Source organism: Hyperolius riggenbachi, chromosome 10 (genome assembly GCF_040937935.1).
Source record: "Hyperolius riggenbachi isolate aHypRig1 chromosome 10, aHypRig1.pri, whole genome shotgun sequence".
Classification (NCBI taxonomy): Eukaryota; Metazoa; Chordata; class Amphibia; order Anura; family Hyperoliidae; genus Hyperolius; species Hyperolius riggenbachi.
In genome coordinates, this window is record NC_090655.1 from 106,904,155 (window position 1) to 106,916,461 (window position 12,307).

A 12,307-nucleotide genomic window follows, 5' to 3' on the forward strand; every position below is an offset into this window, starting at 1 on the left:
TGTTAGCAGAATATCTACCAACAGAACCCATTTCCAGCAGCTGTTTGCTTAGTGACACTTCCACTACTCTTGGCATCACCAGTATCTTGACTAGCACCAATTAACCAATTCCAATTAGCCAGTCATTTATTGCTCTTTGATCCTATGCAGAAGAAACCAGATGTTCATAAAGCCTGTGTTTCTGTAGATGGTGGAGGAGTGGTGCAGTTCCAGATTATCAACTACTTGTAATCGGCAACTACAGTATATGCAGTTAGCAAGACGTTTTCATAAATGTAACCAATACCTGACATGTGCCTTTGGCAGCAGTAGAGTAAAAATACCCTCTGAGTGAAAGTGCAGCTGAAATGCAGCTTAAACTCATTGAAAAGCTGCATCTGCATGTGATGCATGTTTACAGTTACCCTGTTTAGAGCCGTGCTGACCTGACCGTACTTTACAGCAAACCTTTACTATTATTTTGAAGTACCGGTATGTATTATTTAAATCTTGTAATAACAGACCTGCTACAACAATGTGCTTTTACCGTTACCTCTTGCTCATGTAGCATTTATTTTATTTGTTCCCTTTGTCCGCATGGGAGTGGCTATCTTGCCGGAAATTTCAGCGCTATGCACAAAACAGGAACGATCAACCCCTCCTTTAAAGAAGACCTAAACTCAGAACTCCTCTCTGCTCTAAAAGATACACAGCAGCAAAATAACCTTTAAACAAAAAACATGTATTGTTACAGCTGATACAAATCCTAAAATAAATCTGCACAGTTTCTACTTCCTGATTCATGGAAGCAGACATATTGTATTCAGCCTGTGCTTATAAATCGGCTTACCTGCCATAGGCAGTCATGTGACACAGTGCAGTGATCAAATTACAACTAGTGATTAGACACAAATGAGGGGGAATTAAACAGGCTAAACTCTCTAAATACATACAGGGTGCATTTCTGTTATGTTTTCCTTGTGTCTGTGCAAGAGTTCAGGTCCACATTAATCCTTCCATGTGCCATTTTCTAAGCCTGATAGGTGTTAATATTCACAACAGAAGCACAATCCTCTTTTTTGGTTTGCAGAAGAGGAGGAGACCAAACCAAGTCCTTGCAGTTCTGGGTTATATAATCAGTTTAAATCCTTAATAGTTACGATCTTCTGTCCACTACTTTGATTAATCTTCATTTGAGTTACACTATTTCAGTCTGAAGTTTTATTTGAAAATGTTTTCTTTCTAGCAAGGTGTATTTTAAAGTACACCTGATGGTGACTGTCATATTTATTTCCTTGCATGTCAAACTCTGGTGCGTGGCCCAAATCTGGCCCTCGGAGCCATCAGATTTGGCCCTCAGATGGGTTCCCCACTTTGCATTATATTTCGCTCACATTGGGCCACCAGAAAAGCTATATTAGAGAATAAGCCCTAGATCACCAGGGAAGCCATATGGGAAGGAGGAAAGAACTGGGTACCAGGGAACTGTATAGGAGAGGGAGGGGGGCACTAGACACCAGGGAACTGTAAAGGGGAGGTAGGACCACTAAACATTAGGGAATTGTATAAGGGAGGGAGGGAGAACATATTAACACCAGGGAACTGTATAGATGAGGAAGGAGGGCCATTAGACAACAAGGAACAGTGTAGGGGAAGGAGGGGGGCACTAGACATCAGGGAACTACAGGAGAGAGAGGTGTGGCCACTAGACATTGAGGTTGGCCCACGACTTGGTCTCAGAGCTCAATTTTGGTTTGTATTTGAGTTTGACACCCCTGTTTTAAACAATACCAGTTGCCTGGCAGCCCTACTTATCTCTTTGGCTGCAGTAGTGTCTGATTCACACCTGAAACAAGCATGTGTCTGATCTGCATGCTGTTAAAGCGGAATATAACCCTGCATTTCAACTTTGCTCTAAAACATTATTTACAGCATATTATATGCAAAAAGCATTTTTTTTTACTACACCAGCATTGGAAGGGTTAAACACAGAGGTTTAAAGTTCCGTGGAAAGATATGCAGAAGTTCAGATTGTTACATTCTATTTAGTTATATGTATCTATTGAGAAATGTTACACACTCTTTGGCTGTCCTCCAACTCCTTCTCAGTCAGATAGATAAGTCACATTCAACACTTAGATACATTTATGTAAACAAACTGTATCTATGTCAGCTTCGGATGCGTCTGCATAAATCTCCAGGAACTTTAAAGCTCTGTGTAACCCTTCCAATGCTGGTCTAGTAAAAAAAAATGCTGGTTGCATATAATATACTGTAAATAATGTTTTAGAGCAAAGTTGAAATGCAGGGTTATATTCCGCTTTAAGGGTCTTTGACTCAAAGTATAAGGCCACATACACACATCAGACCATAGTCTTTTGAAAATGAAAGATCACAGACCAATTTTACCCCCTTCCATGTAGTATGAGAGCCATACTCTACACAGTCTATTCTATGGAGCTGAACTCCCCATCAGACAGAAATCTTTGCAAGATGCTGCACACAAAGATGCTGTAGACATTAACCAGCTGAGCGGTCTGGACGAGCTCAGCTCGTCCAGTACCGCCGGAGCCTGCCGCTCAGGCCCTGCTGGGCCGATTTGGCTCAAATAAAAAGCAGCACACGCAGCCGGCACTTTGCCAGCCGCGTGTGCTGCCTGATCGCCGCTGCAGTGCGGCGATCCGCCGCATGCAGCGGCGAAAGAGGGTCCCCCCAGCCGCCTGAGCCCAGCGTAGCCGGAACATAAAGTTCCGGCCAGCGCTAAGGGCTGGATCGGAGGCGGCTGACGTCAGGACGTCGGCTGACGTCCATGACGTCACTCCGCTCGTCGCCATGGCGACGAGATAAGCGAAACACGGAAGGCCGCTCATTGCGGCCTTCTGTGTTATTTCTGGCCGCCGGAGGCGATCAGAAGATCGCCTCTGGAGCGCCCTCTAGTGGGCTTTCATGCAGCCAACTTTCAGTTGGCTGCATGAAATAGTTTTTTTTTTTTATTAAAAAAAACCCTCCCGCAGCCTCCCTGGTGATCTTAATAGAACGCCAGGGTGGTTAAAAAGATCAGTATCTGCAACAGATCAGTTCCTGCCAAAGATCCGTTCCTGCAAATTGCATTCATAGTCTATGAGATCTGCAGATCATCATACACACCTTGTTTAACTGACATTCATCTGCAGATCAGACACTCATCTGCAGATCTGAAAATCCATCCTGGTGGATCTGATCTGCAGATAAATGTCAGTTAAACAAGGTGTGTATGATGATCTGCAGATATCATAGACTATGAATGCATTTTGCAGGAACGGATCTTTTGCAGATACTGATCTTTTGAATGTCTACAGCATCTTTGTGTGCAGCATCTTGCAAAGATTTCTGTCTGATGGGGAGTTCAGCTCCATAGAATAGACTGTGTAGGTACGGCTCTCATACTACATGGAAGGGGGTAAAACTGGTCTGTGATTTTTCATTTTCCACAGACTATGGTCTGATGTGTGTATGAGCCTTAAGGCTCTGCTCACACTGTCCTAAAAAACATTCCACCGAATGGAACGCAAATAAAGGGAGGCTGCAATAATACCAGATCGACTCATCCATCACATGCCGGTATACTGACCAGTAATGGAACGGAACTCACAGATGAAAGGTAAAAACTAATCTGTTTTGATGGATCTGTTTTTACCAGATCAGTTTTTGATTCGTGCATTGTGAACCAATCCTTAGAGGCAGAGGATCAGCAGGACAGCCAGTAATTTGCATTGTTTAAAAGTAAATAAATATATCAGCCTCCATATACCATACAGGGCTGAATTATACGAATATTTTTATATGGAAATGCATCTCTTGCTGGGACATCATGATAAGATCATTCTCTACTGTCCTGTATATCTCTTGTCATCCTATGTAAGGCCTGGTGCACACCAAAACTCGCTAGCAGATCCGCAAAATGCTAGCAGATCTTGAAACGCTTTTTCTTCTTTTTCTGTAGCGTTTCAGCTAGCGTTTTGTGGTTTTGGGAAGCGTTTTTGGTGTAGTAGATTTCATATATTGTTACAGTAAAGCTGTTAATGAACAGCTTCTGCAACAAAAACGCCTGCAAAACCGATCTTAACTGCCGTTTTTCCTATACTTTACATTGGAGGCAGAAACGCATCCGCAATCCAAAAAATGCCTCACCCCGGGAGTATGCGTATCAGCAAAACGCCTCCTGCTCTGGTGTGAACCACTCCATTGAGATACATTGACCAAGCATATTCGCAGCCGCAAGCAGCTGCAAAAACGCCAAAAAACCCGCTCGGTGTGCACCAGCCCTTACAGATTGCCCTGCAGCTCATGGTGAACCAGAACTCTCAGGAGTGTGTGTAAGGGGTTGAAAGAGAGCAAAAAGCCTCCTCACTAAAATGCTATGCAAATCAGAGGTTTACCTTCTTAAAACAGAAGGTATTTGTGATTTAAGGTGCGTACACACGTCAGATAAAAATGAAAGATCATAGACCAATTTTACCCCCTGCAGCATCTTGCAAAGATTTCTATCTGATGGGGAGTTCAGCTCCATAGAATAGACTGTGTAGAGTATGGCTCTCATACTACATGAAAGGGGGTAAAATTGGTCTGTGATCTTTCATTTTTATCTGACGTGTGTACGCACCTTTAGGATGGAGTGAGCATATGATGTCTCCTACGATGCATCACTGCTGAATATGCAAATCATCCCTTTGATGTCTCTGATGGCTAAACGCATCTTTAGAACCTCTAAATGCAATGGTGTGTCACATTGTTAATATTACAGATCCTCATCCGTGCATGGCATGGATTAATGTGGCTCTGTGAGGTAAGACTTAAAACGCCCAGATTACCAAGCAAGCTTATAGAGCCATATTAATCTATGTCATGCACTGATGAGGAACAACCAATCCGAAACGGTCTGTGTGCATGTAGGATTAGTGTGGCTCTGTACAAGCTGACACATCATTGCATTCCAGCAGTTCTGGATGTGGGTTTAGCTATCAGGGACAACAAGGAAATGATCTGCATATTCAACAGCGATGCATTGTGGGGCACCTCAAAGCTCACTGCAACCTCAATAATCGCAAATACCTTCTGTTTTAAACCCTTGCTGTGTGTGGACGGAACTACTTCTCCGTGCTGTTTATTTTCTGTGGCTCTTTACCAGTGGGCCATGTAACCCCCAGCATATAGCTATACCTTAGACATTTATTCCAGATGGTCTGGCCCTTAAAACCACTGACAGTTAGATGCCGAGGGTAGGCTTTTACCTTGACCTGCTTTTGTCTATAGTACTTAGCGCTTGGAATTCCTGCAGCATTAAGCAGGTTCAAAGGCTATTTTGAGTATTCGCTTGATGCCAGGGATTAGTCAGGTCAGCTAATATAATAGGATAAAGGCTTTCCTGTGATCAGCAGCATCAGGAAAACGTGCTTTATTGACCAAATGATTCACTTGAGCATATTCCCGAGCCAGCTGATTTCTAGGCCTCCCAGAGGAAGGAGTTAGAAGAAGCACACAGCTTTTACTGTGTGATCCTCTGCACCGAGAGTGGAGCAGCCATGCGTAAAAGTGCCCTAGATAATGCCGATGATGTCCTTTATTCTGTTATTTATACACACAGCTGTTCATATGGCACGGCTCTATGGAATGTAGGAAAGATGAAGGAATCGGATACACCTTTCCTACATTGTTTTACCAGCAATCACCAGGAACCTATTATTCATATTGTGATTAGTGTCTGCGCAGTGCCTCTGTATACTGTAAACATTAATTTGCTGCACCAGCTACTGTATCTGTAATTGAAAGTTAGATCGTAAAATCTATTCTCTAACACTACTGTCATTAACATCCTAGATTGGTATCATCACTAAAACTCTCTGAAGCATTTCCCACAGCCATCGAACTCGCTGACCTGCTTTACCAGTTAAATGGAGCCTTTCCCTCTCAATGAAAAAATAATACATTATAGCTCTGTCTACCTGTCATACTGTACACTGCTGGCTAAACAAAACAGCACACATAAGCGGTTATATTAAATAACAAATATTTTAGATTTTTTTTTTTTTTTTTTTTTTTGCTTGTTTGCACATTAACAAGACCGTACTTAAAGTGCATATCCACATTTGGATCTAAAAATACCATTTAATGTCCTAGTAAAGAGTGTACAGATGTTACTCTTTATGTGAAACAAAGCTTTGCAGCTAAAAAAATACTGTTCTGAAATTTGTCACATGACCAGAAGCAACAAAGACTAAAGAGTGATATTTCTACCATGTGGGCATGGCTGCTACTGGTGCTTGCATTGCATCATCCTGCTTTTCATTCTACATGAAGGAAGACACAGGCTGACTTTTTTTTAACAGATCATGCATTGGGTTTTTTTCTGCATTCCCAGTGCAAAGGAATGCGGCTGGGAAATTATGTACACTGATCTTATTTTTATTGGGAATGAAACAGCTATGGCCCATCTCCTTTGGGCTATACTGGAAACATCTAGAGATGCAGTTGGGTGGTGGCTATGGACATGTTGCTTTAGGGGATACAATTATTATCGGCATAGAATAATCATAATGTGGAATTTCAGCTATAGGACCAAAGAGAAGTCTAGGTGCTTGAATTATCCACTGACCCACTTCCCAGATACCCTTATTTTAAGCTTAGAGCAGATATTAGGTGAATGTCAATCTTTCCATTTGTCTACTTGTGAATAGGCTTCCCACAACGCCCCCTTGGAGGAAAAAGTCAGCAAAGTTAGAATTTTTTCTTGATTGGTCATTGTTGTTTTCCATAAGACATAATGCCAATTATCTTTAAGGTCCGTACACACGCCGGACTGGAGGCAACGACGGGTCCGTCATCACCTCCCGCTGGGTGGGCGTTCCAACGACAGTCCGGCGTGTGTACGCACTGTCGGCGGACTGATACGGCTGTACGGACCTTTAGTCTCCATCCTTCTCCTTCTAAAGAATTTAGCTGGAGTGAGCTGAGTGTGCAGTTCTTTTGATATTTGCATCCATGGTCTGTTAGATTGTACCTGCACAGCTGATTGATCACTGAATATACCCAGGTTTACTTTACAAGTGGTTGTCAGGTCTCCACTCTTGCTACCTTCATATTTTAATTATTTTCACTCTGAAGGGCAATCCTTGTGCTGCTATGGCATATATCTGTAATATATCTGCAATGTAGCAGAGTGTTATTCCCCTGCAGGGGGTGCAAAAGCTTTTACTAATATTGCCTTTTACAGTGGCAGCATTTACATGGCTGCAACTTAAGGAGTAAAATATTTTTCAGAATATTTTTCTTGTTCGAAATAATGGTGTTCACAATAATGGGCATAACTGTATTCCTCTGATTAATGTGCAAATCTACAATGATGGGAACAGAGTAGTCCAACAGAGCGATGGAATTTGAGGATGTTGGGAAGCCTTGCAGTAGTAATGTGGAAGGGGATGATTGGGTGATCAGCCATGTAGGTGCAAGGATTGGCAGTAGTCCAGTAGACGTACAAGTAGAAAAAGAGAGACACGAGTGGCACTCCCTGCACTTATGAGCATGTATATATGAGCGAATTGGAAAGCATTATGTTCTCACCATACCATCTGCGGTCGCCTCTGTCTCTTGCTGGGACGTGTGCTCCACGGATTAGAAGTGAAGAAAGCACATATGCAATTTTCTGCTGTAGGAAAATAAAGATGAACTCCGGGCACCTTCCGTCCAATGTTGTTTATTGCAAAAAGTGACAGACATCCATCTGGATACCACAGCCAACAACTACCTCATACTGGTGATGTTCAAAGGTGATGGTGCGGTGGAGGTGGAGGAGCCAGGGCACAAGGTGGGACTGGCGACGGCCGTTTCGCGTCTATACAGACGCCTGGTCACGCTACGTACCACTTTGATGTAGTAGTCCAGTAGACACCTATGTTAATTACCGGGAGTTGGGCACCTATGCAGTGAGTTGGGCGCTTATTGCAGGTAGTAGCCATTAATTTGCTATATAGGAATTAATGCCTGTAGGCAATCTGCTACAAACATCGGTTGTTTTAGTTCTGGGTTTCTCTTGTTCTGTTTAGGCACTTGGAGGTGAGGGGTTAGGTGGGGGAGTTTGGTTTGGTACTTAGAGGTGGGATTAGGGTGATACTTTAGAAAGGGGGGGGGGGTGGTTTTTGGCACCTACAGGGGAGGGGGAGTTAAGCACTTATAGGAGTGCCTAGAGTTAGTCAAAAGGTGGGGGGATCGGTTTAGGCACTTGGGATGGTGTTTAAGTGTGTATAGAGAGGGGGACATGTAGGCGGAGTGTAATATGGGCAGAGTTTTAGGGCCATGTCAAAAACTATGGCGGCTATAAGCTGCAACTTCAATACATTTAAGTGGATTTGTGAGATAACTGTTGACTATTCATTGCTAAGGTATTACTGGACAAGAACTTAGATGAATGTAGGAGATCACATTTATCCAAACCACAAAATATATTGCTGACGTCTTTAAATGTTTAAGAATTTTTGGTTTACTTTATAGATTCAGATACAGCATAGAAACAGATTGCGTTCTTTTTGTTTATAGATATTACTATAAAACACCCTTTTGAGACCTTGCCAGCTCTGCTTCTGTCCTGACCTCTTCAAACTTGTTCATCTTGGCCTCCCACTGAAACAAATTCATAGGGCTGCTCTGAAATGTCTGTAAGCCTCACTGTGCAAGAACATGAAATTCATTTGAGTACATTAAAGTGTCACTCTGGCTTCCCATTTAACAGTATCTGGTATTTTATGTGCACTTCCAGCATGGGTGGTAATGTCCTTTCCGAGCTCCTTGCAAGGATACAGAGCCGTTTGCTGTCTGACAGTAGTAAATGGATACTCCCTGTCAGCCAATTTATACGTCTGAATCTTTTTTTCTCCTGTTGTGTAACAGATGCATTTTGTGAATTTATGTGTGCCTGAGCTGTGTGGAGTACACTTTTGTCCCTTCTTTTATTCTTTTTTTTTTCTTCTTCCCAACAGACTAAACTTGCCAATGGCACTTCTAGCATGATTGTGCCCAAGCAGAGGAAATTATCCGCAAACTATGAGAAAGAGAAGGAGCTCTGTGTGAAGTTCTTTGAGCAGTGGTCCGAGTGCGACCAGGTGGAGTTTGTTGAACATCTCATCTCTCGGATGTGCCACTATCAACATGGACACATACACATGTACCTCAAGCCAATGTTACAAAGGGACTTTATCACTGCACTGCCAGGTAAAAGCTTCCTCCATGATGGTTTATTATAGTATTGTTTAGTTATATGTTCAACTCTAAAGAGGCTTCTGCATGCCATTTCAAGGTGAACCTGGCTTTGGATATTTTTTTTCAAATGTTTAAGTGGCAAAAGTCAACTTCTGTCATACCAGAACAGCCTTTCTCAACCTCTTTACTCCGGAGGAACCCTGCAAATAATTGTTGGGTCTCACAGAACCCCTGCATTTATTTTGCAAGGGGCATGGTTTTTAAAGGTAGGCGTGACTTTTTATTGTAACAGCCTTCTTATTTAGTCCTGTTCTATGATTCTTCCTTACAATGCTCCCTATTATGGTAGCGATAGTTTGTGTTTCTTATTATAGCTCCCACAATTATAGTGCTCCCCTAAAACAGTACTCTTTACTATACTACCCCCTAATATAGTGCCCCTCATTATACCTTCTCAGATTCTAATGCTTTTTATTAATGTGCTAATTGTTATTCTTACCTCACATTTAGTTCTTCTTTTTACAGTACCCCTTATTATAGTGTGCTCTATCCTACTTCCCCCAGAACTCTGGAGAGTACTCAAGGAACCCTGGGGTTCTGATAATCAGAACATAGTGGGCTGCCAAAAGCCAAATATTCAGTATCCAAATATATTGAACATATTCTGGCTGTCCTAGGTTTATTTCTAGACTAGCGAGTAGGGACACAAATCAAAAAACAAACTTTAAAATATTTCAGCAGTAAAGCTGGACTGGACTAAACGTTCTGAATTGAATCCCTATCTGCTCCCTCTCACTTCTTCCTATGCTGCTCAGGGGACCCCTCCATCCCAAGAACACCCCCCAATTTGCACATAATGACATCAGTGTCTGCATCATGTATGAGATTGGCTGAGTCTGCTAGTCTGTGTCACCTCTGCACCACTGGGAGTGATTAGTTCGTGGACAAAGCTAGTATCTACCCACCTACACTTCGATGCCTATACACAGTTGTGGAATTGGACATGTATTTTAAATGCATACTGCAGCGTTCACCACCCTTAATAAATCAGCCAGCAGGGTTTAGTCTATGCTCTAAAGGCGCGTACAAACGTTGCCTGTCAGGATTGGGACCCGATCCCCTAGGGCAGGCATGGGCAAACTTGGCCCTCCAGCTGTCAAGGAACTACAAGTCCCACAATGCATTTGCCTTTATGAGTCATGACTGTGGCTCTAAGACTTCTGCAATGCATTGTGGGACTTGTAGTTCCTTAACAGCTGGAGGGCCAAGTTTGCCCATGCCTGCCCTAGGGCAACATCGCTGGCTGGCCTGTACAGATGCCTGTCAGTTATGTAGCTGACGATGTGTTCTGTTGCTGTCCAGGGGGGGCAGAGGGACAACGGAGCGGCGCGTGCATGACGGTGGGTGGGGAAGCGACACAGACAATGCGATCGGCCGTTGTGGGAGTGAGTTGATCTGCCGGGCGGATCGCTTGGGAGTCTGCAGCCGCTGTACACACTCCCGACTATCGGCTGACGTGTGTATGGGCGTTAACCCATTAATTTTTGACTGCAGGATGAGGCAAGCCAGGCAGTGGCTCCTCTAAAGAGACTACTAGAAACCCCATCAACTCAACTGCTTCAGATTATTAAGACAGATGTTTAGCAAAATAAATATGCCTTCTCGTGCGCAAGAAACCTGATCATTTGCCGTACTCCCATCACTAAGCTATCAGACGGTTTATTTTAAAATTCTGCTATTTTTAATATGAAGTCTTTAATAGAAGCTCTGAAATCATATTTTAATCACAGGTTAGTTGTCATGTTTTGCGGTGGGTTTACTTTAAATTGTAATGAAGTTACTGTGCTTGCCTTTTAGAGGGGGCTTTGACTTTCTCTGCAACTTGGTCTTCTTCAGGAAGTTGCTTTCAGTTAGAGACACAGCTGAAGAATTATGTCAAAGCCTTCTTTTCTTTCCTTGAAGCCAAATGTGGCAAAGCATTGCAAACGTCTGCTTTGTTAGTGACCAGCAGATGGTTAAACCAAGGCAAGGCTGCCCCAACAGAAGCAAAGACACGCACCAAGATATTAAGTTTTAATGGCGCTCATGCACACTCAGTTGTCAGCTGGGTTGGGTGGCTAGGGGCCAGTTGTCCCTTTGGGCTGGTGAGATTTTAATGGTTTGAGCCCCTGGGGAGTCCCACTTGTCCACCACAAAGGCAGATGCAATTAAGCTTTCAGCTGCTCTGGAACCTCTTGGGATACACCCAATGTCAATCATATGTTTTATGATGCAGTTTATTACATGGATCTGCTTGGCTCAAGTTGTTCTGCTGAATGTAAGAGCTTAAAACACAAATAACTTTTGATTTACAATTTCCTCCAGCTAGGAAAGACTGTAGAAATGAAGACCGTTCTACTCAGTGTTTGGGACCCAGACGTCTCAAATACAATAGCTTTCTGTATTTGGAGCTGTGTGTCTAGATATGTGTTATTTAGATCAGACCCTTCCTAACAATCCCAAGAATCCATATCCTTATGTAACGCTCATAATGAAAGTGGACCAGTGCTGTCTGTATGGATATCTGATGTGGCAATCTAGTCAGGCAAGTCTTGCAATAGCAGTGGTAAGTCTGACACCACTGCCCGACATTAATGACTGCTTGTTGTAGGACAAAGGTAATGAGAGGGATATTGAGGCTAACATATTTATTTCCTTTTAAACAATACTAGTTACCTGGCTATCCTGCTGATCCTTTGCCTCTAATACTTTCAGCCATAGACGCTGAACAAGCATGCAGCAGATCAGGTGTTTCTGACATTATTGTCAGATCTGACAAGATTAGCTCCCTGCTTGTCTTTGGCATTATTCAGACATTATTGCAGCCAAATAGATCAGCAGAGCTGCCAGGCAACTGGTATTGTTTAAAAGGGAGGAAATATTGCAGCCCCCATATCTCTCTCATTACAGTTGTCCTGTAAGTCTAAAGGTTCACACCAGACAATAGTGGACATACATTCTTACATCAATTTTTTTTTTCCTTCGGTAGAAAAACCATTGACCACCATGCCCCCAAAGATATATTCATATAATAGTGTCTAAGGCTCCACCTACTACTTGC

The 12,307-nt window shown here is 42.9% G+C and overlaps 1 protein-coding gene across 6 annotated transcripts in view; it reads left to right on the forward strand.

Annotated features, from left to right (window-relative positions):
- BTRC (beta-transducin repeat containing E3 ubiquitin protein ligase) overlaps positions 1 to 12,307 on the forward strand; it is a 312,139-nt gene that overhangs the window by 195,194 nt on the left and 104,638 nt on the right. For all 6 annotated transcript variants that reach the window (XM_068255591.1, XM_068255593.1, XM_068255594.1 and 3 more), the window contains one exon: positions 8,988 to 9,219. In XM_068255591.1, the coding sequence (XP_068111692.1) occupies positions 8,988 to 9,219 (232 nt within the window). The remainder of the gene's footprint in view (positions 1 to 8,987; positions 9,220 to 12,307) is intronic.